Source organism: Chelonoidis abingdonii, chromosome 6 (genome assembly GCF_003597395.2).
Source record: "Chelonoidis abingdonii isolate Lonesome George chromosome 6, CheloAbing_2.0, whole genome shotgun sequence".
In the NCBI taxonomy this organism is placed as follows: Eukaryota; Metazoa; Chordata; order Testudines; family Testudinidae; genus Chelonoidis; species Chelonoidis abingdonii.
The window spans coordinates 52497709-52525501 of NC_133774.1; the positions used below are offsets into that span (position 1 = coordinate 52497709).

General features: G+C 40.3%; 1 protein-coding gene across 3 annotated transcripts in view; it reads left to right on the forward strand.

Annotated features, from left to right (window-relative positions):
- Nucleotides 1-27793, forward strand: part of FAM151B (family with sequence similarity 151 member B) — an 88351-nt gene that overhangs the window by 27355 nt on the left and 33203 nt on the right. Inside the window, exons 6-7 of one of the 3 annotated variants that reach the window (XM_032769578.2) lie at nucleotides 3732-3814; nucleotides 20951-21407. In XM_032769578.2, coding sequence (XP_032625469.1) covers nucleotides 3732-3814; nucleotides 20951-21030 — 163 coding nt within the window. In that variant the 3' untranslated portion in view covers nucleotides 21031-21407. Of the gene's footprint in view, nucleotides 1-3731; nucleotides 7269-20950; nucleotides 21408-27793 lie in introns of those variants that run through there. The other 2 variants (XM_032769582.2, XM_032769579.2) reach the window with 2 other exon arrangements.

The following is a 27793-nucleotide window of genomic DNA, read 5'->3' on the forward strand; positions in this document are numbered from 1 at the left end:
TAGAAGACACTTCAGATTCTTAAATCTTGGGCTGAGTGCTGTAACTATCTTTAGAAATCTCACATTGGTACCTTCTTTGCCTTTTGTCAAATCTGCAGCAGAAGTGTTCGTAAAATGAACAACGTGCTGAGTCATCACCCGAGACTACTATAACATGAAATATATGGCAGAATGCTGGTAAAATAGAGCTGGAGACATACAGTTCTCCTCCAAGGAGTTCAGTCACAAATGTAATTAACACAGTTTTAACTACCATCATCAGCATGCCCCCTGGAATGGTGGCTGAATCATGAAGGGGCATACTAATGTTTAGCATATCGGACACATAAATACCTTGCAATGCTGGCTACAAATGTCCCATGTGAATGCCTGTTCTCACTTTCTGATGACATTGTAAATAAGAAGAGGGCAGTATTATATCCTCTAAAGTAAACAAATTTGTTTGTCTTAGCGATTGCCTGAACAAGAAGTAAGACTGAGTGGACTTGTAGGCTCTAAAGTTTTGCATTGTTTTGTTTTTGAGTGCAGTTATGTAACAAAAACATCTACATTTATAGGTTGCACTTTCACAATAAAGAGATTGCACTATAGTACAGCAACTCCTCATTCAAAGTTGTCCGGGTTAACATTATTTCATTGCTGATCAATTAGAGAACATGCTCGTTTAAAGTTGCGCAATGCTCCCTTATAATGTTGTTTGGCAGCCACCTGCTTTGTCCACTGGTTGCAGAAAGAGCAGCCCGTTGGAGCTGGCTGGTGGGGGTTTGGAACCAGGATGGACCGGCAGCCCCCCTATCAGCTCCCACTCCCCTAAGTTCCTTGTGCGGCAGCTGCCCAGCAGGCTATCAGTTGCCGGGCAGTTCAGCTGTCCCTCCCCCCACTGCCATGTGTTGCTCCTGCCTTGGAGCTGCTCCCAGGAGCCTCTCACTTGCTGTGGGGGGGGGGGGGGCGGGGAGAGGGAGGCTAATGTCAGGGTGTCCCCCTCCATCCTGCTCCTGCTCCCCACTTACCCCATCTCCATAGAGCAGAGGGGGACACGACAGGGCTCAGGACAGAGGGAGCTTGCTGGCAGCAGCTGCTATCTCAGCTTGCTGATTTACTTAAAAAGGCAATGTACTTTGGATGGGGTCAGCATACGTAAAGGTGCAATGTGCATCTCTTTCTCACACTTATTGGGTGCATGTCTCTATCTGCCATGCTGTCTCCCGTCCTTCCATTTGTGCTGCCTTATAGAGTGTGAGGCTACATTAAAAACAATGCATTAACCTTTGAGGGCTCAGCTGAGTGCTAGTTCATCATTTAGCAGTAAGGCATTCCCTGAGAAATATCCCACCCTCTTCCACCCTCTGACTTCACCACCTCAACCAAGCTTCACAATCATCATTGATCTGTACAGTATTAAATTGTTTGTTTAAAACTTACTGTGTATGTGTATGTACGTATGTATGTATGTATAAATAAAAAGTAGTCTTTTTTTTTCTGGTGAAAAAAAATTCCTGGAACCTAACCTCCCCCATTTACATTAATTGCCTCCAACAAAGTGGGTATTCTCCCACGAAAGCTCATGCTCCAATACGTCTGTTAGTCCATAAGGTACCACAGGACTCTTTGCTGTTAAGTGAAGAGTTACTGTACTTGTATTGAAAAATACTGTTTCTTTTGTTTATTATTTTTACAGTGCAAATATTTGTAATAAAAATAATATAAAGTGAGCAGTGTACACTTTGTAGTTTGCGTTGTAATTGAAATCAATATATTTGAAAATGTAGCAAAACATACAAAAATATTTTATAAATTTCAACTGGTATTCAGTGCAATTAAAATTACAATTAATCATAATTAATTTTTTTGATCATGATTAATTTTTTTGAAAAATCAGTAAAGGGTCCTGTGGCACCTTATAGACTAACAGACGTTTTGGAGCATGAGCTTTCGTGGGTGAATACCCACTTCGTCGAATGCAACGTTTAACGTTGTAGTTATGTTCTTGCATCCGACGAAGTGGGTATTCACCCATGAAAACTCATGCTCCAAAATGTCTGTTAGTCTATAAGGTGCCACAGGACCCTTTGCTGCTTTTACAGATCCAGTTTAACACGGCTACCCCTCTGATAATTTTTTTGAGTTAATCATGTGAGTTAACTGTGATTAATTGACAGCCCTAGTAACAACCTATTACCATTACCAGTTACTCTGTTAGCTTAAGTAGTAGAAGTTTGTGCTGTGGATGTAAAGGTTCCAGCCCTACCCATGACACATTCGGAGTCAATATGGTTGTTCTTAATCAAATTTGTTTTTTCAGGTTGCTTTTTAAACACTTAGGATATTATATACAAAAAAAACTATATTAAAAGAACAGTAAACATGCAAAATAAAGCACTCAAAATTAGGAAATGCCAGTATTAAGGTGAAATCTTAAGTCATGCTCCTTGTGCATGAGCATTATGATATAGTCCAGGTGTTGGCAGCCTTTCAGAAGTGATGTACCGAATCTTCATTTATTCACTCTAATTGAAGGTTCCGCATGCCAGTAATACATTTTAACATTTTAGAACATTTATAGAACATCTTTCTATAAGTTTATAATATAGAACTAAACTATTGTTGTATGTAAGTAAATAAGATTTTTAAAATGTTTAAGAAGCTTCATTTAAAATTAAATTAAAATGCGAGCTCCCCAGACTGGTGGCCAGGACCCGGGCAGTGTGAGTGCCACTGAAAGTCAGCTCACATGCCGCCTTCGACACATGTGGCATAGGTTGCCTACCACTGCTTTAGTCTTTAATTACATGATCACATACTACTATTTCCTGTAGGACCTTTTTATTCAGTGGACACGATGGATGGTGCTCCGAATGAGTATCTGTTAAACATTTTGTTGTACCTCACCATTCAGCATGTGGCTAGGGCCTTATTTACTACACTCTGTTGAAACACTGCACTGAATGCAGAATTGTTAACTTCCTCCTGGGCTTTTCTTTTAGCACTTACCATAGTATGAGTAGTTCACAAACTTTAAAAAATGTATCTTTATTACACCCTTGTGGAGTAAGATGGTGATGTTATTCCCATTTACAGAGGAGGATCTGAAGCAGAGATCAAGGGCAAAATTGTCAAGTGTCAACAAATTTGGGGTTCCTAATCTGAGAAACCTAGGACCTGATTTTTTTCCAAAGTATTTAGCATTTTATAGTACTTTATGTGTTTTACTGCATAGCTCCAATTGACTTCAGTTGTCCCAATGAGTATTCAGTACTATGGCAATTATGGCCCCAAAAATCTCAAGGTGAACATCCAGAAACTGCAGGAATACAACCATTAACCACCTATGAAGCTTTTGGTTTAAGTGAATCGTTTAGCATTGGAGAGGCAGGAATAGAATGGTGAGAACAAAAAGAAATATTGAAAACTACCATTGAGCATCATCTATCTTGTGATCCTGAGGGGAAAAAAATAGTATGTGATTATGTAATTAAAGACTGTATCATAATACACAGGCACAAAGATGCTGAATTAATAGTGTCCAGGCAACCTTAATTCTGTTATTTCCTAATTTTTGATTGCTTGACTTTCCAACCTTAAAATCCTTTAGTTTTGTACATGTAGTTGTATCTGAAATTAAGATACCAGAGTCCTAATTGTTTTAGAAGTCTGTTAGTACTGTCTTTCTATGTGTCTGATGCTTTGTACTAAGATAAAAATATGGACTTTTAATAACTCTGTTAATACAGGTACAGCCTGACTGTTTGGACAGGAAGGCATGACAAGTACTCCATAGAAGACCTGCTCTACCTCAGAGAGAACTGTGATAAAAGTAGGGTTTATTATGATATTTTGGAACCACAAAACTCTGAATTCAGAAAGGCCATAGGAATAGAAATATGACTATAAAGGAAATAGACATTGACACTATAAATAGTAAATGAAACAATGAATTCCTAGTACTGTGGCACTTTTGGGTAATATTGATTGCTAATTTGGCTCCTGAACAACTGAGCTCTGAATATCGGTGGTATAGATATACATGGCCCTCCCTCAGCTCAAGAGGACTGGACTAGATGCACTCTCAAGGTTCCTTCCTGATCTACATTTCTGTGATTCTATAGGCTGATCACTTAAATCAGAATTTCTTCTACACACTCATCTCCACTAGTTTCCTGTGAAGGAGTGGGTTTATTTTAAGGGCTCATCTACACAAATTTACACCATAATAACTAAATCTATTGTAATTTACTTCTTTAGTTATTTCGGTGCAAGTCTGCATGTGGAGACTCTTATTTTGGAATAAGAGCATTGAAATAGGACACTTATTCCTACATTCACATGTTATTCCAAAATGTGGACCTGAGGCACCCAATAATGGCCTGCCTACAACTGTAAACAAATTGTCAATGTAGCCCGTCTTAATGGGTAGCAATAGGTGGCCTGCCCTAGAGGAATTGCCAAGGTTTTACCAGGGAGTTTGTCTCTGCCCCTCAGAAGTCTGCCCAGAAGTCAGCCCGTGAGAGGACACGGATACAGGCTTCCGCTCAAAGGATTGATGCTCAAGCAGTAATTCTATGAAAACAAAGTAACATTTATTTAAAGGAAATATTCAGTTACCATACATTTAATAATCAAGAAAGAATGCATTGTGAAACATAACCCAGAGCATAGTACAGTTGCATTGCATTTAGAAATCATGTAAGGAGGTGACCTGCAGACTACATAAGCTATATAGTTGTTACAATGTTGCACAATACAATACACCTAGACCCTTTATGCATATGTATAAAGCCTTAATGCAGTGCTACAATATAATACCAAACTTATTACAGTGTAACATACAGAACCCTTATACATATGTATAAAACTGTATTACAGTATTACACATTAAAGGACATTACTAAATAACATTCTATGAGTGCTGATCAGGCAATCATAGAATGGGTGGAGTAAAATCCATTCAGACACAGGCATCCAGCTTTATTTACAGTCAGACCCATGCATGCCTTATCATTAAGAAGGAATTATACTTACTTTCTTTTTAAAATTCCTTTGCACCTTCTATGGTCCTTCTGCTCTGTCAAGGATTTCAGTGATATTCAGTCTGCTGCTGCTCCTCTGCTCTCCATTCTCTGCTGCTGTCTTCTGCTCTGCGCTTCTGCTCATCCACACACCTACCCTCAAGCCTGTCAACTCTCTGCCTTATATACTATTTTTGATCTTTTCTGATTGGTTGCTCTCTCTCAATGCTAGTAATTAGCATAGTTCCTCTCTATGGGGTGATACCTATTCAGCCAATCAGCTTTACCTGTCATTTGAGCCAGACCTGGCTGAGAACCTCCTTACCTGACTGACCCATCCCTTAATCTCACCTTGCTGTACTTTATTTCTCCCCAGTTACCTGTCTGATATTGGTCAATTCAGCCTGAGTTCTCCATTTTAATTTTTCTAATGTAAAACCATTGCAGCTGCCATTTTGGAAACCTGCTCTAACCTATCACTGTTTGTTACTTATCAAAAAGCCTTAAATCTTGAGCTAACTACAATTGTATTCATGTTTAGGCATCATGATATTGTCACCACTTTTGTTATGCTAATTGGGGGAGCTGAATTTTACAATGTTGCCTCTCTTCTTTGCTGCATGGCTGACACCTCTCCTTGGTGCTGCTAATTTTCTTACACAGCATAGAGCAACTAAAAGCTTCTTGTATCAGTCCCCTCCTTGGTGGGTGATACACTTATCAACCCACCACTTGCTTAAATAGTGAATTCAGTGGATGTTTGGTCTTGTCCAGTATTGGCTCAAGGCTCTCCTGTGAGACCGAGCAGATACCTCTTCTTACTGGCACAATTTCTCACCTTCTTTGATGCTCACTAGGGTCACACTTTCCTGTGTGCCATTATAGTTTATTTTAAGGCTTGTGGACTGTACATGCTTTAGCTGCTTAAATTTTTATTTTAACCCGGCACACAAGGATAATAAGCATAAATGCCATCATAATCTGAAATGCTAATACTATTACGACAGGCTGTAAAATTGTATTAAAGAATCCTGTTGCTCTTGGAGACCATCCCAAGAACACTTTCCACCTGTTATTTTTGGTATCACTTTTTATACACTCCATAATGTGCTCAATTTTCTTAGGGAGTGGTGAAGAGTAATCATAGCCTTTTGTGCATTTTCCTGAGCCCTTTGTTGTTGTCTTTGTAAGTCAGGATGATCCATTAATTGCTTAACTAAATTTATATTTATTCCTAAAGGTATTGGATCAATCTTTTTATATATCTGATAGTGATCCCTAATTTCCTCATTACCAATTTCAGGTAGCGTGAATTTGAAATTCCAACCAATCGTCAATGTGATATTACAAAAACATTTGTTTTCATAAGGGTTATGAGTTATATTGAATATGTGATTAACTTAAAGAATTTACACCGTCTTCTAACACATACACATTTATTTCCAATATATATAACGACTGATCCCTTAAATGGGAAAGGATCTAGCTTTTTCCCCTTTTGTCACTTAAGCATATATCAAGCATATATCATATGACTGGATTGTATCACTATTAAAATATATCCAGTTCCACATTCTTCCATACAGGCCTCAAGTTCCACAGTTTTCCATGTAAGGTTTTGCCTTATGGCCTATAGTTTGTGTTCTATTGGTTGCATTATACTATTATTAATATTTAACCCTAGCATTACAATAGGAGATATCCATTCCATTTGGGCATTGGACATTATGACTATATGTAGTAATTTGATTCATTTGAGGATTATATATGAAATTTATCATTTTCCACCAGGAATATAACTTTTGTTCCTCCCTAGCAGCATATTTCCACATTATACTTCTTATTTCTAAAGGTAAAATTCCACTCATCCGTCTCTTATTATATCTTTCACCACATCATTAGTCCAAGTCTGTGTTTATATGCAAGCTAGTGCCATGGATACATTGTTTTGTAATACCTCTACAATATGTAGTATGGCTAAATGATCAGCCTTTTATAATTTTTCTGAGTCAGGGAATAAACTCGCTATTAGGTGATGGTGAGTGCTTATGTAATTTGAAGATGTTTTAAAAGGTTTAGACAAAGCTTCCAAGTGTTGTCCTACTGCATTTAATTTATTAGCCAATACTTCTACATTTATGCTATTCAACACTCCGAGTTCTGTACCTGCTCTTCCTAGAGCTGTATCTATTAAGAGTCTTTTTTTTGTATTAGTAGTGGCTTTTAATAAAAGTTGGATTTCTGTCCATTTTTTCCATCCCACAAGCAGATTCAGTGTATTTAATACATTGTGGCTATATGGATGAAATGTTCATAGAGGCTAAATCTATTACCTTTTTCAGGAAATAAGTAGGATCTATTATTAATTATGTTTTTAACATCCTCTCTTACCATATAAGGACCAATGTTAATTGGTTTAGGTTTGGATATCCATAGAATAGTAAAAGTATAATTGATCTAAGGGCCAGTGGTTCTCCATGTTCCACTTCCATGTTTTAATTACACTACCTTCATCCCCATAGACAAATAAAACTTGGCCTGTACCATTTCCCTTACATTCACTACCCTCTATTATTTGTCTACACCAGGGACTGGCAACCTTCGGCCCGCAGCCCGCCAGGGTAAGCACCCTGGTGGGCCGGGCCAGTTTGTTTACCTGCTGTGTCCATAGGTTTGGCCAATCGCAGCTCCCACTGGCTGCGGTTTGGCGCTCCAGGCCACTGGAGGCTGCGGGAAGTGGTGCAGGCCAAGAGATGTGCTGGCCACCACTTCCCACCGAACCTGTGGATGCGGCAGGTAAACAAACTGGCCCGGCCCACCAGGGCACCCTGCTGGACCGCGTCTCAAAGGTTACCAATCCTTGGTGTATACCAAGGTGCTTGCAGGCTCAATTGATTCCTAAATACTACTTTTGCTCGTATTTCACACTGAGTTATTACTCTACTAACTCCTCATTGTGGATCAATGACATTAAGTAAAGCATCCTTTATTTTAGCATTGTTGTGAGCCCATTTTAATAATAATTCTTTATCTTTTGTCCATTTGGAGGCATACCATGCTATGAAAGCACATGAAGGGCTTTTCCCTAAAATTTGTGTACACTTATTTATTCCAGTTTAATTTCATACACAAATCCCTCTGCATATGTACCATAGCATAGGTTTACCTTTCCCTTGGCCATCATTTATAATTGTCTTATTTTGCTGTGTCAATGACATATCGATTATATGTGCCCATGTTTCTCCCTTGTTTACCCAAATCCATTGACATTTCTGTCCACTTAATATATTAGAAATTTGGATAATTTTCCATTTATCCCATGGAGTTGGTGGGTTTATCCATTGAGTATGACCCTCTTTCATATTTAAAGTTTTGGTTTGATGTACTAAACTCCATTTCTTCTTATCTATATCCGAGGACCATTCACACATCATTGTAATATTATTTTTCCCTTCTTTTGCCTGGATGCTATTTGTTGGTATTTTAATTACAAAAGGGATACTATTATCTTTTCTGGGGCTACCAAGCGACTATCATAACATGTGAGTATTTCAAACTTGTCTATTTAGTGCACATCACCATTGTCTGGTTCTTACTGCCTTTCCCCATATTGCACCTTTTCCTTCTATAGCTGCCCAGTCACATTTTGTTGACTCTGGTGAGGGGTGGTAATGGGACCCTAAGGTTCCCTTTCTTAGAGGGGCAAATATAATAAAACACTTATGAATATTGTCTGTAATAAGTGTTTTGCCTGAGTGATTTTGTGCAATAACATTTATAGCCCTTATAGGTCCCATTAAGATTTTTATTATTCTGAAGTTGTCATAAACAGATAGCTAAGGGTTAATGTCTCTTTCACCTGGAAAGGGTTAACAAACAACACCTGACCAGAGGACCAATCAAGGTACTTTCAAATCTCGGTGGAGGGAAGCCTTTGTTTGTGTTTTTTGGGTTTTGCTTTGTTCTCTCTGAGTCCTGAAAGAGACTAGATGTGCAACCAGGTTTCTTGCCAATCTCCCTGCTACAGTCTCTTATATATTCAGAATAGTGAGTATTGAGTAGAAAGGCGGTTATAGTCTTTTAATTGTTTTCTGTATTTGCAGCTGTGTATCTGGCTGGTAGAGTTTTAATGTGTATTTGGCTGAAAGTATTTTAAATTTTATTTCTGCTGGAGGAAGCTGAAAGTCCCTGTAATATTACATCTTGTATTTACAGAGATTTCTTATTTTTTCTTTCTTTTATTAAAAACTTTCTTTTTAAATACCTAATTGATTTTTTTTCCCTCTGGTTCAGGCTGAGGTATTGAGTCTGTATTCACCAGGGAAGTGGTGGGAGGCAGGAAGAAAGAAGGGAGGGGAAAAAGGGTCCCTTTGTTTAGATTCACGGAGCTTGAATCTGTATTGCCTTTGGGTAAGGGAAAGAGGGGAGGGGTGGAGGTGGAAAGCCTCTGTTTTAGGATTCAAGGAGTTGAATCCCAGTGATCTTCCAGGGTAACCCAGGGAGGGAAAGTCTAGGGAGGCACTAGTGAGGGAAAGAGTTTACTTTCCTTGTATTAAGATCCAGGGGGGTCTGGGTCTTGGGGGTCCCTAGGGAAGGTTTTGGGGAGACCAGAGTTTATCAGGCACTCAAAGTCCTGATTGATGGCAGCATATCAGACCTAAGCTGGTAATTAAGCTTAGAGGAATTCATGCTAGTACCTCATTTTTTGGACTCTAAGGTTCAGATTGGGGATAAAATACTATGACAAAGTTTTGCACTTATTTCTGGAATTGTAAACAATCCCCCCCCCACACACACATTATTGGCAATAGCCATGAGCACAGTAAAGCTCCACTCAGGGAGGTTATCTCCCAGTCTCCTCCTTCCCCACGCCCGAGCCACACTCACCCGCTCCCCCAGCCTCTGCCCTCCCCACTCGCCTCATGCCTCCTCTTCTCTTCTCTGCCCCATCCACCAGCAAGCAGGGAATGAGCAGGGAAGGGGACTGGACGAGGGGGCGGGGGAGGAGGATGGAGAGGATGACATAGGAGCAGCGACTGGGGGTGGGGGGAAGAAACCCATGCAGCAAGGCAGGGAGGGGGCTGAGTGGGATTGTGGTGACGGCAAGGAGCGTAGGGTGGGGGGAAGGAGTGGAGAGGAGAACTGGCGACAAGTGGCTGTGTGGAGAGGAGGAACCCACACAGCAAGTGGGAGTGGGGTGAATAGGAGAGGGGACTGCGGCGAGCGAGGAGGCCGAGCAAGGAGAGAGAGGAGGAGGAGAAGAGGAACTTGGCAAGCCAAGTGCTTGGGCAAGGAGAACAATGGGGGAGGGGTCACGGGGGTGGAGCTGAGCAGGAAGAGGGAGACTGGTAACGGCAAGTGGCAGTGGGATCTCCCGGAAGGAGGAGTTGAGACGGAGTGCTGGAGACTGGCAGCGGCAGCTGCAGAGAATGAGAGCTCAGCTTTTATATGCCCATGCAGGTTCGGGGTGGGCTGAGGAGGGCTGTACCTGCTACTCAGCTTCGTGGTTCATTAGTATTCTCTGGGAGGCCAATGACCCACGAAGCTGAATAGCAGATACAGCCTCCTCAGCTGCCCTGAACCGCAGAGAGCATAATAAATAAGAAAAACTTGTGGCGGAATGCAGAAGCCCTGTCATAAACAGATAGCTAAGGGTTAATGTTCTTTTACCTGTAAAGGGTAACAAAGGGAACCAAACACCTGACCGAGGACCAATCAGGAAACCGATTTTCAAAGTGAGGGAGGGAACTTCTGGTGTGTTTTGTCTTTGTTCTGCTGTTTGTTTCTCTCCGCTATGAGGGAAGAGCTTTTTTTTTTTCTATCCTCCAAGCTTCTTTCTACCTTCTGTTCCCAATGTTGTGAGTACAAAAGGAAGCAATAGGTTTATATTGTATTTGTATTTACATGTGTGAGTTGCTGAATGTTAAATGGATATCTTTTGAATAGGCTGATTATTCATCATTTTTTTAAGCAATAGCCCGTGTTATGTCATCCTTGACGCAGTGATCATGTGGTTTTTTCTTTCTTTTTTATATAAAGCTTTTCTTGTTTAAAACTTGTTGGATTTCTTTCCTAGTTAAGGCAAGGGGATAGGACCTCTGTGCCAGGAGTACTGTCTCTGTCAGGGAAAGACTGGGAGGGGGGAGAAGAAGGAGGGGAAGGTAAATTGTCCTCTGTTTTGTGTTTCAAGGGATTGAAGCAGGGAATCTCCTAGTATCCCCAGGGCGGGAAAATCTAGGAGGAAGTAAAGAGCAGAAGGGAGTGGTTTCCTTTGCGAGCTAGGCATCTGAGTCTTGGGGGTCCCCCAGGGAAAGGTTTGGGGAGACCAGAGAGTTTATCAGGTACTCAGAATCCTGATTGGTGGCAGCGAGATAAGATCCAAGCTGGTAATTAAGCTTGGAGGTTCATGCTAAGCACCCAGATTTTGGACGCTAAGGTCCAGATTTGAGACAGAGGCTTATTACAAGCCCGCTTCAAGCAGGGAGGGGAAAAGGTGGGGCCAGCATGGCCCAGGCATTTGGCAGCAGCGGCTGTGCTAGGGAAGCCTTCCCTGGCCTGTTATACCTGCCACCCATGACAATAGCCATTTGATTGAACTTGGTCCATTCAGTTGTCGTTTTTGATTTGTTTGCATCCAGATTTGCACACTAGCAGAATCCAGCAGTAGCCACAAATACTCAGAAGAGCCAGGATGAATAGAACTGCATCTTTCACCATTTGACTTTTTTTGTCTGTGAGATAGGAATAACAAAAGACTCTTTTCCCTTTATAACAGTATATATTTATTTAATTAACTCTTAACTTTATGAAAATATATGTAACATATACATACAATACAATTCTTATTCTGTTTTCCCGATCTGTAGCTCTACTATTTTTAACTGTTATTAAACTATTGCTAATACATATACTAACCAACTATTTTAATACAGTAATACTATGACTACCTATTTTAACAATTTGTTTCCCCCTGTTAATTGGCATTCCAGAATATTCTGTTCCCCACATTGATTAGACAATCCAACATTCCTATAATATCCACCCTGATTATTGCATATGACACTTCCTCCCAGTCCATCAGGCCAAGCCGGACATTATTCAGTTGTTGGAAGCCTACATTAAGTGATATTGGTCTGGTTAGGGATATTGGGGTTTGTCCTCCTGATGCTCTCATAACCATATATAAGAACATAAGAATGGCCATAATGGATCAGACCAAAGGTCCATCTAGCCCAGTATCCTGTCTTCTGACAGTGGCCAATACCAGGTGCCCCAGAGGGAATGAACAGAACAGGAAATCATCAAGTGATCCATCCCCTGTTGCCCATTCCCAGCTTCTGGCAAACATCCGAGGCATGTTGCACAAAGTCAAAGCCTATTGCTGTGTTTAAAATGGAAATATTAGACTCCATATCTAAGTAACAGAGCATTTCCTCCTCTGCTGAATTAACTGTTATTGGGATAAAGGTCTTCCAGATGGGTCCAAAAACAGCTGGGTGGTCACCCATAGGTGGCACCTGCTCCTCCTCTGGCTCTTCATCTATGCCACTATCCTTGTCTTCCGCAACTGCTATTAATTCTAATAGTCCTTCTATGGGCATCTCTAACTTTCCCTGTTCATTTAATTCTGGGAGGTCCTCAAACCCCTCTCCTGCCATACTTCCTTTCCTTCCTTTCTCACTCTCTTTTTTCTTTATTTCTTTCTGTCTTTCTCTATTAAATTTCAACAAAAAATGACCACACACATTTTATTATTATTATATATTATTATTTTATATGCATCCCTCTTTTTTTGGATTAAATCTTGCATTACTCTATTGCAGTGGTTCCCAAACTTTAACAACCTGTGAACCCCTTTCATTAAATTGTGAAATCTCGTGAACTCGCTCCTAAAAATGAATATTTCCAGAGATTTAACTTTAATTTCCTCAGTGTCATGGACGCACTTACTTTGCTCTGCATAGCTCTTGGAAGTCTGGAACCACTGGAGAAAGATAAAGTCTCAGGTCTGGTTTGGCATCAAGTCTGTTTCTGTATTTGGTTTCAGATGTACATATGAGGAAAATGCTTTCGCGCATAAGTATGTTGTTGAAAATGGTAACAAAACTGCAGTAGCTTTTTGTGTCAGAAGGGGGTACTCATTTCTTAAACTCAGCCAAAAGTTGATCAATGGCAGATTTCTGAAACTCCTTTTCAGTTTGTAATCACAGGAGATCTCAATCAATTTCTCTTTTTCCTCAGTGTTCAATATCTGTGTTGAGAAAGTGATATAATCAAAAGGGTTGTGAATCCAGTCATTATTGCCTGACTTAGCTGGAAAGTATTCCCTGAAAGTTGTGCAAAGTTCTTTTAGGTGTGCAGTTATATTCGTTTTAGTGCACTGATCCAACCGAAGTTTATGTTCTGCCAAGAAGTCATGAAGATTACTGCAACTTCTTTATCATGGATTCAACTTGCTCTTGCATGTTGAAAGCTGTTATATTGAGGCCTTGAAGAGATAAATTTAGGTCATTAATTCTTGAGAAAATAGTGGTGGCCATGTTGGATTTTTAACTACAAACTGTCGTTAACTATAATTTCTCTAAAACCTCTAGCTTAAATCTAACTACTGTTTCTTGCAAACTAATGCACTCTGATATTAATGCTATCTTTGAAATGCTAATTAGGAGAGCTGAATTGTTAGATGTTTCTCACTCCCGCCCTCCCATCAGTATCTCTCTCCAGGGTGCTATAATGTAAACTGCACAGAAGTTAAGCAAGTGAAAAAGAAAGGTAAAAGAGAATCTCTGGTAACATCTGCATTATTTGCTGCACAGGATAAACAGTTGTTCACATATTGCTCTATATGCACCCTGATGTTTGGCCACCATCCTGCCATTCGTTACCTACTGAGAGTCTTATCTATTCCTAAATGCCCATTATCATGAACTAGAGAGATCATTTCAGATCTAATTTCCATTGGAACCACTCACACAGACATATTATACTCCCTTTTAGTAGCTAGTACCAATCCTGTTTCATGCTGCCAAATTTTCCATCCCAGGTGTTTTTCTTTTGACACCAGTTTTTTATTTCAGGATCTTGTCTTTGTAAAGCTACTAAATCAATTTCTCCTATCTTTTTCCGTCTATTTTTGTTATTGGGGCCAATTGCAGTTGCCATATCATCTCCTCCTTGGCTCCCTTTTTAGCCTGTTCATCTGCCTTCTTATTCCACTGAGCTCCCTCAACAGTTTTCTTATGGGCTTTTACTTTTTCCATTGGTACTGATTATGTTTTTCTTTGAGTGATTGCTTATGTGTATTCCACAGTAGGTGTGCATGCTCACCATGTGCACCCGTGCCGGAAGGTTTTCCCCTAGCAGTACTCGTAGGGGCAAGCGCCACCTGCCTGCCATCGGCAGCCCTGCTGGGTCCCTGCAGGGTCCTTTAAAGCACTGCCACAGTAAAAGGACACTGCTGAAGCAGCGCTTTAACGTCCCTGCCCCTTTTCACCCACCCCGGACTGCTCATGGGGGGACCAAAGGAGCAGCTACCCCAGGGCTGGTGATTTAAAAGGGCCCGGGGCTGCGGCCGCTGACCTCTAGTCCTGCCTTTCTGCCTGAGGCCCCGCCTCTTTCGGGGGCAGTGGGGGCACGTACCCCCCCATACCAGTAAGAGAGAAATATTACTTTCACCCTAAATATATTATAATTCAAGTAAAACAGAAACTGACTTTCTGAGTTTACCACTGCTTAAAATTTATTTTTGAATGAAAGCAACTGCCACCCACCACTTTTTAAAAAACAGTATTCTCTGTGGTCATCTTCAATATTCAGCTTCTGAATTATTTTATATATTTTTAAGTATAATTTTCTTCCAGCGTAATTATAACCTTTTTTGTTGTCTTTATCACCCAGCTGTCTGTGATCACAGGCCCTTTGTTAAAGTTGTAATAGATTTATTTCTGCACTTAACTTTCCATTAGATTTGTTTGATGTTATCTCATCAAGCTCATGTGCACAAAGCTTTCACTTGTGATTTTTATTGTGTTATGTTTGGAAACTGGAAAATTTAATTCCAACTCCTGTTGCATGTTATCTGTTTCATATCAACATTGTTTTTGCAACAGCAGGCTATATTAGAATCTTTCAGGTCCCTTTGTGCAGTCTCATGTGTTGTGCTGCCTGTCAGTACCCGGCCCAGGCCAGGGAAGCTAATGATCTAACCAGCGGACCAAATTCGGTGATGAATCCTGATCATGTATCACCTGAAACATGTTGCACGAATGCTAAGATGCTTACATAGTGACATTCCTCAGCCACTCTTTTGAAACATACCAACAAGTCTCTGTTACAATTTATGTCATGAATGTTTGAAAAGACAGAGCTAGTTAACTAGATAGTCTAAATAAAATGAATTTAATAACTTTGTGGAAAAATTACTTTCAAACAAAATTGTACAAATTACTAGAATACTGGATTCAGCATGCTTGGGTTGTGTTTTTTAAATTAGGATGGTTGATATTAATTGCTACCTATACTGCATCAGATGACACACAACTGCTGGATGCTGTGGTGGTGGTGTCCAGAAAGTTAATGCTGTATCGAAATTGACATGAAAAATTACCATTCCAAAAAGTATCCTGCTGCCTCTAAACTTGTGGACAGTCCCATAAAATGTACTCAGAGAAGTTCTATTCTATCACCTTCTATCATTCACAACAGCAATGACAGATGCTGCCAACATAGGTTGGGATGCCCATTGAGGCAGTCTCACAGCTCAAGGTCTTTGGAATACTGACAACAAAAATTGTAACATATATCAGGTAGAATTAAGAAAGGGCATTGGGCATAATACAGGTGATCACAGACTACAATGTTTTGCATAAACAAGCAAAGCAGTCCTCATCATTCCCAACTATGCAGAAGAGCAGTAAAAGTATGGGAATTGCGCATTACACAGGAGCTTAACCCTGTAGTGATGCATCTGGTGGGGCAACAGAATGGTCTGACAAGCCAACTGAATAGACAAAAGGTGGATGATCACAAATGGTCATTCAAAGACACAGCGATACATGAAGTCTTCTCTTATTGGGGTCAACCCCAGACACAACCAGACTGGGATTGGATATTTTGATTGAGGTCATGGAAAATGTGATCGATCCATCTCTGATGCCTTTCTCCATCCTTGGAACCACATTCTCCTATATGCGTTTCCGCCAATCCCCCATTACAGAGAGTAATAGACAAGAAACAATATTCTTTATTTCGTTTATCTATTAAGACAGTTTTTCTTATTGCTATTACATCTGCAAGGAGAATAAGTGAATTACAGGCGCTTCCATTCACAGTGCTTCTTAAAAATAAAGTAGTTTTACATTCTGATACAAAATTTCTTCCAGAAGTGTTTATAGATTTCCATCTCACTCAGTCCATAAACATACCCTTTTATCCCCCATACCTCATACACGTAAGTGAGAGACAGATTAACATACTCTAGACATAAAAAGAAGTTTAGCCTATTACCTTGATAGTACTAAAAGTTTTAGACATCAAAACTATTTGTGACTTATGCATGTAATACTAAAGGGCAGGTAATATCACCACAATCATTAGCTAGATGGATTTGATCAAGTATATTACTCTTTAGTCCTGCAGTCCAGAACAGATGCTCAATTTGATAGACCCGTATTGCAATAATTTTCTAATTAACATTTCTCATCCCACCTTCCTGTATAACACTGCATACTGGGCATATGTAGAGGTCACTTGTAGAAGAAACAGAGGTCACTTATCCATCACTGGAGTTCTTCGAGATGTACCTTTACATAGTCACACACTGTCATAAAGAGATAGCTAAGGATTAATGTCTCTTTCACCTGTAAAGGGTTAACAAACAGTGACCTGCAACACCTGACCAGAGGACCAATCAGGAGACAAGATACTTTCAAATCTGGGTGGAGGGAAGCTTTTGTGTATGTTCTCTCTGGGGTCTGAGAGGGACGAGACGTAAGCAAATTCCTCCAATCTTTCTGAAAAAATCTCTTCTGTTCTAATTCTAGTAAGTATCAGGATAAAGGCGGCTTTAGTCTTTTTAATTGTTTTTCTTTATTTGCAAATGTGTATTTGGTGTATTTGACTGGAAGTGTTTTAAGTTGTATTTCTGCTGGAGGAGGCTTTTTCTCCAGTTTCGATAAGTTGAAAGACCCTGTAATACTCCATCTTGAATTTACAGTGATTATCTTTACTTTTTTTTATTAAAGTTTTCTCTTTAAGACCTGATTAATTTCTTCTCCTGGTTAAGGCTCAAAGGAACTGAGTCTGTACTCACCAGGGAATTGGTGGGGAGAAGGGAAAGGTAAATTTCCTCTTTGTTGTAGATTCACGGAACTTGACTCTGTATTGCCTCTGGGTGAGGGGAAGAAGGGAGGGGTGGAGGTGAAATCCCTCTGTTTTAAGATTCAAGGAGTTTGAATCACTGTCTATCTCTCCAGGATAACCCAGGGAGGAAAAGCCGGGGGCGGGGGGGGGGAGAGAAGGGGGAGAAAAAACCTGATTTCTCTGTGTTATAATTAAAGGAGTTTGAATCAGGATGATCTCCTAGTGTACCCAGGGCAGGAAAGATCTGGGAGGAAGACAGGAGGGGGAAGGGAAATGGTTTATTCCCCTTTGTTGTAAGACTCAAGGAATTCGGGTCTTGGGGTCCCCAGGGAAGGTTTTGGGGAAACCAGAGTTTGTCAGGCACTCCAAGTCCTAATTGGTGGCAGCTTATCAAATCTAAGCTGGTAATTAAGCTTAGAGAAATTTATGCTGGTACCCCATTTTTGGACTCTAAGGTTCAGATTGGGGAATTATACCATGACACACACCTTGATCATCTTCCCTTCTTCCTCGGAGTCTTAATTTTAATTTATTTAGAGGAAGCAGTAGGAAGAAACTGAGGCTGTAGTTGTGCCCTTTTTATAGCCACTCTCTTAGACTGTTCAGGAGCGCACTGGAGACAGGAGAGGCGTGTGAGCACTCCAATGAGCACCGTTAACTAAGTTCCACCATCTGAGCTTCCTATGACTGGTGGAACGTTAATGTGCAGAGGCCACTCAAAGAACTCGAGGTACTACAGGTGAATAACCTTTATTACAAACTTGCCTGTGCATTTACTGAATTTTAGGAGATACAATTATTTCCATTACTATGATGCTTGGAGAAAACAGATTACATGCTTATGTTTTAGTTGCTTATTTAATTATATGAAATGTTCAAGCTAAGGAATTTCTGTGAGATCTTTGCTTTCTGACAACCCATGATAAGCACCAAGTCTCAAAAAGGAGATACTGTTCTGGTATAGAGAATATCCTTATCTTAAAAAAATAAAGTTTGTGAACTATTCATTTTAAAAGAAAGACCTAGCTGTGTACAATAACATAAGGCTATTCTCTGTTCCACAGGCGTAAAGCTTGGGATGTGTTATCACAGCAATAAAGTCACAAAAATGGCCTTTGTTACCCCCTTTCCCTATTGCAAAGAAAACCATGAGTTTAAACCCACACAAAGAACTCCTGAAATATGCTTGTTGAAACTGACCTGTTTTATAAACACACTTTGTCTTAATTCTTTGAACTTTAAGGAGAATATTTAGGATTGAGAAATGTTTTACAGAAGACATTCAGAAATCCCCTGATTCCACTCTCTCTGTCCCAAGCTGCTCCTCTCTCTGGGTGGGCTAGTCCCATTTTTGAATTGCTGTCAGCAAACATGGACACAACAATACCCCTCACAGGTATACTGGTAACTTAGAACACACTGAGGCTGCTTGGACTGTATTTTGGCTCTTGGAGCAATGTGACTTCAGTTTTGGACTTTGCCTGCCACAGCACCCAACAGATGATTATCTGGCTGCAACAGTAGTTCTTCCAGCAGCAGAAGAAGGAAGCTGAGAAAGACGCTGAGCTACTACAAGAGCTGTTCCTGGAGCAGCTTCACATTGCACATTGCCATTTCTGTGTTCAGGAAACCAGTGTTGATTGGTGGAAAAAGATTGTTCTGCAGACATGGATGACCAGCAGTGATAAGAGAATTTAAGGAGGGCAAAGGTGACCTCTTTTGAGATCTGTGTTCAGTTCATCCTGAGCTGCAGTGGCAGTGTATCAACATGCAGTGCCGATACTCATCAAGAATCAGGTCGCTACTGCCATCTGGTAGCTGCCCACCCTTTATTGTTACTGGTCCATAGCCAACCAGTTTGGAGTAGGGAGAACTTTCAGCAGCAGATGGAGCCAGCAAGGGAGCAAGTGGGTGGAGAGAGAGATCCTATTTTTTTATTGAATTTTGACCCTCCATCCAAACTCAGGAAGCAACTATGGGCTCTGACTGCTTCAATTAGCAGGTTGGAGTACAAACAACATGGATGTACCTGCTTTGCTTGCTTCTACCCTACCCCTTCATGATTCCAGTCACCAGGAGCATATCCACCTTTGCAATCCTGACTCCAAGAAAATCGCTTAATTGGACCTGGAAACTTTTTATATCATCATTCCCAACTATGGTTCAACAGGGAAGTGTGATTTTTGTTTTCTGTTTGAGGCACTCTCCCTACTAGTCATTTTTCCAATCTTCTCCCCACCCTCCTTTTTAATCTCTCTCCCTCGCTCCCTTTTGTTTCATCCCTATCTAATTTCCTAGATTTGGGAGTTATAGTAAATCTGGAAATATTCAATTCATTTGCCCTAAAGGTACACTTATAGACTCATAGACATTAAGGTCAGAAGAGATCATCGTGATACTCTAATACGACCTGCAAATTGCAGACGACAGAACCTCACCCATTCCTGAAATAGTCTCCTAACCTCTGGGTGAGTTACTGAAGTCCTCAAATTATGATTTAAAGACTTTTAAGTTACAGAGAATTCACCATTTACAGTAGTGTAAACCTGTAAGTGACCCATACCCCATGCTGCAGAGGAAGGCAAAACCCCCTCAGGGTTTCTGCCAATCTGACCAGGGAGAAAATTCCTTCCTGATCCCAAATATGGCAATCTATTAGACCCTCAGCACGTGGGCAAGAACTGCCAAGCAGATACCTGGGAAATATTCTCTATAGAGATACCAGATCTAAACAATGTAATGGCAATTTCAGTTTAATGACAAATCTTTTCAATTCCCCAAATGTAAAGAAATCTGGTCTACTAAAACCCTATCCAAGAATGATTATTATTGGTTATGATTCACTAAATTACTGAGAATGAGTTGTTATGCGACTATCAGATGTTTTCTCAATGCTCGTTCAGGTTCTTTTCTTTAGTTTTTATTTTTGTTAAATGAGCTGAAATAAATGTTATGCTGCTTGTGATGGGTTGTCTACCCCACACAAGGCTTGAAAGGGTGAACATGGCCAGGGAGGCCAGTTAGCTCCCCAGGCTGCACCTGGAGGAGGAGCCAGGGCGTAGGGGTAGATTAAATGATGCTCAGCTGAACAGGAGTAGGAGGGGCCTGTACAGAGCCCAGGAGTCGGGAGTTGCAGGGGAGTCTGCAGTGGTCAGAAAAGGAAGCTATGTTTGTGGGTGCTGCAGAGATGAGAAACAAACACTCATTTAGGCAACTCAGTGACCAGTTGGTGGACAGGCACTAGTCACTGAGATCTCCCTGACACAGTTTAGGAAGGCAGCAAGCCGGTCCCTTGTATCAAAAAGTTTGAAAAACACTAGCCTAAAGTTACTCCCTGGGAGGAGGGAGTGAAAAGACTGGCAAACCCAGAGGAGTGGGGAGGGCCAGGAGGTATGGAAGCAGCTCAGGGAAAGGCAGCAAGTTGCAGGGAATGGACCTTGAACGCTGTGTAGAGGATCTCTGAGCTGGAACCTGGAGTAGATGCTGGGCCTGGGTTCCCCTGGCTGCCACTGTAGGATTGGCACTGTGAGGCAGTGAAGTGGAAGACTGCCTGAGATTGCTTGAAACACTTCCCTCCGGAACAGGGAACGCTGGCTGGAGGGCTGAGTCACGAAGAAGACATTACAGTTCCTGGAGTGAGAAAGGGGCTTCAGAGAGAAAATGATGGAATGTAGCTGATGGAAGGGGTGTTGGCATGACCAAGCTAACCTGCAGAATCACCAGGAGGCAATGCGTCCAGTGGTGAGTAGAGCAATCCCATCACACTGATTTACATTGCTGATGTAACTATTGGGCAATGACATTCACACTATAAGACAGCATGGACAAGGCTCTAGGAGGCAAAGCTGAGGCAGAACTGTTCTGCTAATGAACCCTTATCTGCAAATGATTTATTTATGTTGGAATAAGAATATTTAAACATTTTGTGTAATTTAGAATCATAGAATATCAGGGTTGGAAGGGACCTCAGGAGGTCATCTAGTCCAACCCCCTGCTCAAAGCAGGACCAATCCCCAACTAAATCATCCCAGCCAGGTCTTTATCAAGCTGGGCCTTAAAAACCTCTAAGGAAGGAGATTCCACCCACTTCCCTAAGTAATCCATTCCAGTGTTTTACCACCTCCTAAGTGAAAAAGTTTTCCTAATATCAACCTAACCTCCCCACTTCAACTTGAGACATTACTCCATTTCTGTCATCCGACCATTGGATATCGTCTAGATCCATCGCTCTGTTGAACCCCTTTCAGGTAGTTGAAAGGCAAGCTGTTCAATCTCCCTTATTCTTCTCTTCTGCAGACTAAATAAATCCCAGTTACCTCAGCCTCTCATAACTCATGTGCTCCAGCCCTCACTCATTTTTGTTGCCCTCCACTGACTCTTCCAATTTTTCCACATACTCTTGTAGCAGTGGGGCCCAAAATGGGACGCACTCTCCAGATGCAGGCCGTCACCCCTTTTTTTTTTTTTTGCCAATAGAAGGGGAATGAATCCACGTCCTTGATCTGCTGTGATGCTCTACTATAGAGCCAAATGCCGTTAGCCTTCTTGGCAACAACCTGATGCTTGGTGTGTTTGTTGTTTAGCTTTGCGGTTGTCGGGTTTTTTGTGGCACGACTGTTGACTTCATATGACAGCTGCTCGTCCGGAGGTCCGTTTATCTGCCAGATACTGCTGCCTAGCCACAGCGGTGCCTAGTCGATAGCAATGCATGGGATTCTTCTGTCTGAAGTGCAGGACTCTGCACTTGTCCTTGTTGAACCTCATCAGATTTCTTTTGGTCCAATCCTCCCATTTGTCTAGGTCCCTCTGTGTCCTATCCCTACCCTCCAGCATATCTACCACTTCTCCCAGTTTAGTGTCATCTGCAGACTTGCTGAGGGTGCAATCCATGCCATCTTCCAGATCATTAATGAAGATATTGGACAAAACTGGCCCTAGGACCGACCCTTGAGGCACTCCGCTTGATACTGGCTGCCAACTAGATATGGAGCCATTGATCACTACCTGTTGAGCCTGATGATCTAGCCAGCTTTCTATCTGCCTTATAGCCCATTTATCCAATCCATACTACTTTAACTTGCTGGCAAGAATACTGTGGGAGAGCATATCAAAAGCTTTGCTAAAGTCAAGGAATAACACATCCACTGCTTTTCCCTCATCCACAGAGCCAGTTAACTTATATATCCACTGTAGACTTGTTCTTAAGATTAGATGCCAGACTTCTTCCCCCTTCCACCCTCTTTTACTTTTGTTGTGAATAGTGCAGAAACCATGCCTTCCCTTGATACAAGACTATTTCTGCTTTGTGAAATTAAAGGGAAACCAGTTGTACCCCATTTGAGTGTATTGGGGTGGGGGAGACCACTTCTTTGTGTGATGAGACCACTTCCTTGTAAACCTCCTGGACTTAGATCTTGTTTCAGTTTGGATAAGAGTTATATATGTTTGTGATCCTTGGTCAGTTTTCATCACTTCATTTCTTTTTCTCTGTTTTTCTGTTTCCCACATTATACCAATCTTTTTCCTTTTTGATCTGCCTCATCCTCTTCCCTTTCCCTCCCTCTCATGTCCCCAGAACAGTGAGGAGGAACCTAGATACACTTTTCTGAAATTTGGAACTAACAGTGGCCCAAGCAATGACACAGTTCAGGGACCTGATAAAGAGATATTTGACCTAAAATCTCTTTCTAGCTAATATTATAAATTGTATTCTGTGGAACATCAAAGAGGTGAATCACTGACTAAAAAGAAGAAGAATGATTACTCATCTGAAAACACTGAAAGCAGATACCTTCCTACAGGAAACCCACCTTAATGACTTTCAGGCAGCAAAATTTAGGAAGGATGGATGGGTGTTTAACAATTTCTTCTCTGCAGCCAAAAGTGTAGAAATATTATTTAACAAAACACTACACATTCTAGATGTAAATAAAGATGAGGAAGGTAGATTTTTGCTGGTGAAGGCTAAGATCTCACTCTACGTATATCTTAATTAATCTACATGGACTAACTTAAAATGATCCAAGTTTTTTTTAAATGCTTTTTTTTTCTAAATTAATTACTGTCCCACTAGAATAAATCGTCATACCAGGAGTTTTTAATGAGGCATTGGACTTTTTTTTTTTTTTTTAGACAAGTTAGGCTGGCCCCACTGTACACAGTCACATCTAGGAACATTATAAAACATTATGTGGAAGAATTGTGGTTAAAAGATATATGGCAGTTGCAAAACCCTATCCGAAGGATTTCACTTCCCCGCCCCCCCCTTCACATTTACGAATAGATTTCTTTCTGATTTCTATTAATCTAGTAGACTCCATGCTTAATAATGCAAACAAGTTTATCATGATCTCTGATCATTCCCAATGATACTATAGTTTTCCCCTCCCAATACGAATTGGACTTGTAAAAGATGGAGACTGAACTCCTCTTTTATGAAAAATAAATACTTTCAGAACTATGTCACAGAAGAAATTTATTTTTTCTTTTAAACAAATGACATACCAGAAAGATCCTGATGCACCCTATGGGATACACTAATAGCTTTTATTAGGGGCAGGATCATTTCCTACTCAGTGGATAGGAAGAGGGCTAGCTAGGCTCAGCTTCTGAAATTGATCAAACAACTCAAAGCTATGGATTTAGAATGTGCAAATTACCCTTCTCAAGAAAATCTTAAAAAAAAAAAAAATCTTTGGGATGAAGTAAATAGGCTGACTTCAGCACACACTGAATTTGCTTTTCTTAGATCCAAACCACCATACTGGGAGTCAGAGGACAGAGTGGGGGAAATTCTCACATACAGATTAAAAATGAGAGATCAAAGGTCCCAATAGTATTACTCAAATCAGAACAAGGGCAGGTTCTTACTAATCAAATGATCAATTTTTGAAATTGTATCTAGCTCTTTAGAATAATGATTCACCACTTGACCCTAAAGAACTGAATAATGTTGTTAAAACTCTTAATCTCCCACAAATCTCAGAAGAGCAGCAAGCCAGGGTGGCCTCTCCTTTGCAGTCAGAGGACATAATCAAGGTCACAAAGGAAATGAGTCTGGGCAAGACCCATAGCCCTGATAGAATTCTATCGATGGGCTATTAGAGTTTCAAAGAAATTCTGATCCCTTAGCTGTTATACATTTACAAAGATGCCTTAAAGAAAGATATGTAACCTCCTGGTCTGAGGGAAGTCAAGTTCTAATTAGTATACTGTTAAAATTGGATAAGGATGTACAAAAGTGTAACAGCTATAGAGCGAGCTCCTTAATCAATACAGATATAGAAATACTTCCCAAAAATATTTGTTGAGAGGCTTGAAAATGTAATGAATGATGTACTTCCTAGTCAAATGGGATTTATTTTAAAAAGGCCTGGTTCAGATAACACACATCAGTTGATTAGAGTTATGGCATTCAATCAACATTCTAGAAATTCCCATTCAATCATTTCATTCAGTGCAGCGAAAGCTTTGACAAGGGTGAACTCACAATATATGCTACTTACCCTGGATAAATTTGGGTTGAGGAAATCCTTTATTTCACAGATAAAGCTGTTATATTCCAAACCCAACACTCATACTCTCACAAATAGCAAAATATCTTCTCCCCACCCTGTTTTGATCTGTTTTGGGGAACTAGAGAGGGATGCCCCTTCTCCTCTCTCCTGTTCAGTCTAGCATTAGAACCATTTGCAGCACTGCATGTGGAAATTCAAGGGATCAAATCAGGGACTGAAGAGACACAAATCCTTAACTATGCAGATGACATCATCTTATTTATTAAAAATCTGGGTCAGTCTGTCCTACAAACAATAGGTAACTTTGGTAAATTTTCTGGCTAAAAGATAAATTAGGATAAATTGGAAGCTATTAAGATCTCATTGGATTTAATTGGAAGCTGCTTTTTTATAGAGACATTTAGATGGCAGCAGACAAACTTCAGATATTTTGGCATCCTGTTCCGTAAGGAAATTCAGAAGTCTAGCTACATGAATCATGCCGTTAGCAAATAATTTAAATAGATGACTGGCACTACCTCTCTCCATCTGAGGACAAATAAGCATAATTAAAATGAATGCTCGTCCCAGGATCCTCTTTATTCTGAATTCCCTTCATATCCATATTTCTCCTTTTTATTTGATCAAAATGGATAACATGTTTAGGTTCTTCTCATGGAGTAGTGGTAACAAACTTAGAATTCCATTACAAAGATGGCAGATCCCTATCAAAACATATGGTTTTTGATTTCCCAACTTTAAACTTTACCATCAGGCAATAATTCTTAGCCAAATAGCACAGTGGCTCATTCCTGCATTCTGTAAAACCCCTGATTGACTCCAGCTGGAAGCACAATTGGTTGTTCCTTCATCCCTTTTCAACGCACTGCACTCTGATTACTACCAATTCCCAACAGAATGATTGTCAACTATTGTGGCTGTCAGAAATACTTAGCATACAATGGCTACTAAATTTAAAAATCAAGCCCTTCTACATACAAAGGCCTTCAGCTGGGGTAACTTGAAACTCTGTGTAGCAGGCAACCCCTTTATTTGGCCAGATTGGATAAGGAAAGGGATTTTGACCATCAGTCAACTTGTTGAAAGTGCTACTTTCTTCCTTCTACAATATTAAAAGAAAGGGTCAATCTAGAGACTAAGACGGAGTGGCAATATATTCAGCTTAAACATTTTGTCTCCCATTTAATTGGACCAGTGCCTGTGCTACCCTTGATCCAGCTGAACTGCTTTCATTTCTCCAAGTATTACCCAGATTGCCAAGACTTATGGTAAAACTGCATCCATCCCTGGCCAGCAAATTTGAATTAAACACAGATTCCCAAAAAAAGATATAGGAGGAGGAACCAGGCCAATTTTTATCTACTAATCAATGGAATCAAATTTCAATCAGTGCTCTGAACTATTCCTGGGATTTCTGTTTATGATTAATCCAGCAAAAAATGATACAGAGGATGCATTGGAACCCTTCCCAACTATTAAGAAACAGGTGCTCCTAAATCAGACAAATGTTGGTGCTGTGATTCTGCAGGTGCTAACTTAATTCATATGCTCTGGGAATTCTCCTATAGATTCATAGATTCATAGACTCTAGGACTGGAAGGGACCTCAAGAGGTCATCGAGTCCAGTCCCCTGCCCTCATGGCAGGACCAAATACTGTCTAGACCATCCCTGATAGACATTTATCTAACCAACTCTTAAATACTCCAGAGAATGGAATCCAACCTCCCTAGCAATTATTCCAGTGTTTAACTACCCGACATTAGGAATTTTCCCTAAGTCAAACCTAAATCTCCCTTGCTGCAAAGTAAGCCCATTGCTTCTGTTCTGTCATTAGAGCTAAGGTGAACACAGTTTCTCCTCCTCCATGACACCCTTAGATACCGAAAAACTGCTATCATGTCCCCTGTCAGTCTTCTCTTTCCAAACTAAATAACCCAGTCTCAGCCTTCCTTCATAGGTCATGTTCTCAAAATCTTAATCATTCTTGTTGCTCTTCTTTGGACCCTCTCCAACTTCTGCACATCTTTCTTGAAATGCGGTGCCCAGAACTGGACATAATACTCCAGTTGAGGCCTAACCAGCGCAGAGTAGAGCAGAAGAAAGACTTCTTGTGTCTTGTATACAACACACCTGTTAATGCATCCCAGAATCACATTTGCTTTTTTTGCAACAGTATCACATTTGCTTTTTTTATACTTGTGTGTTTGGGCAGATCTTCATTGCAGAGTTAATTTTTTTCCTATCAAATAAAATTGTGACAAGCTAACTGTAACATTAAACCTATCTGATGTTAACTGGAAGCTAAATAATTCTGAAAAACTTCAGCTCAGCAGAGCACTAATAATTGCTGAAAGACTAGTACTATCAAATGGAAATCCCAAAAGCAACCACCAGTTGAAGACTGGAACGTGAACATCATAAGTTTGGTCATGGCCACCATGAAAAAATTAGTATACTGTAACCAATATCCAAGAAAAATTCTCAGCAATATGGGATGCTTTCCTGGAAGTATCTTAATGATCTTGTTAAATGCATGAGCGTCACTTCTCTAACCACTTCCTTTTCTTGCCCTTTCTGTCCCCTTCCTCTGAATTTTGCTTCTATTCTTATGTTAATATTTTTAACTAGTTGGACTTTTGTAAACTTTCTTCATTTGTAAATTGTGTAATGCAAATAATTGATTTATTTTAACCATATTATATGTAATTAAATGTTTCAGCTATAGCTAAGGTTAGGTAGTAAATAGTTAATATATTATGAGATGTTTATATATAGTTTTCCCTCTGTGTGTGCGTATATATATATTATATATATAGTGTAATAAAAAGTTGATAGGAAAAAGTAAAATCCTCCTGACACCCTGGGTTTTTCTCACTTTCCTCTGCAGCATGGGTCACTAGAATAAATGG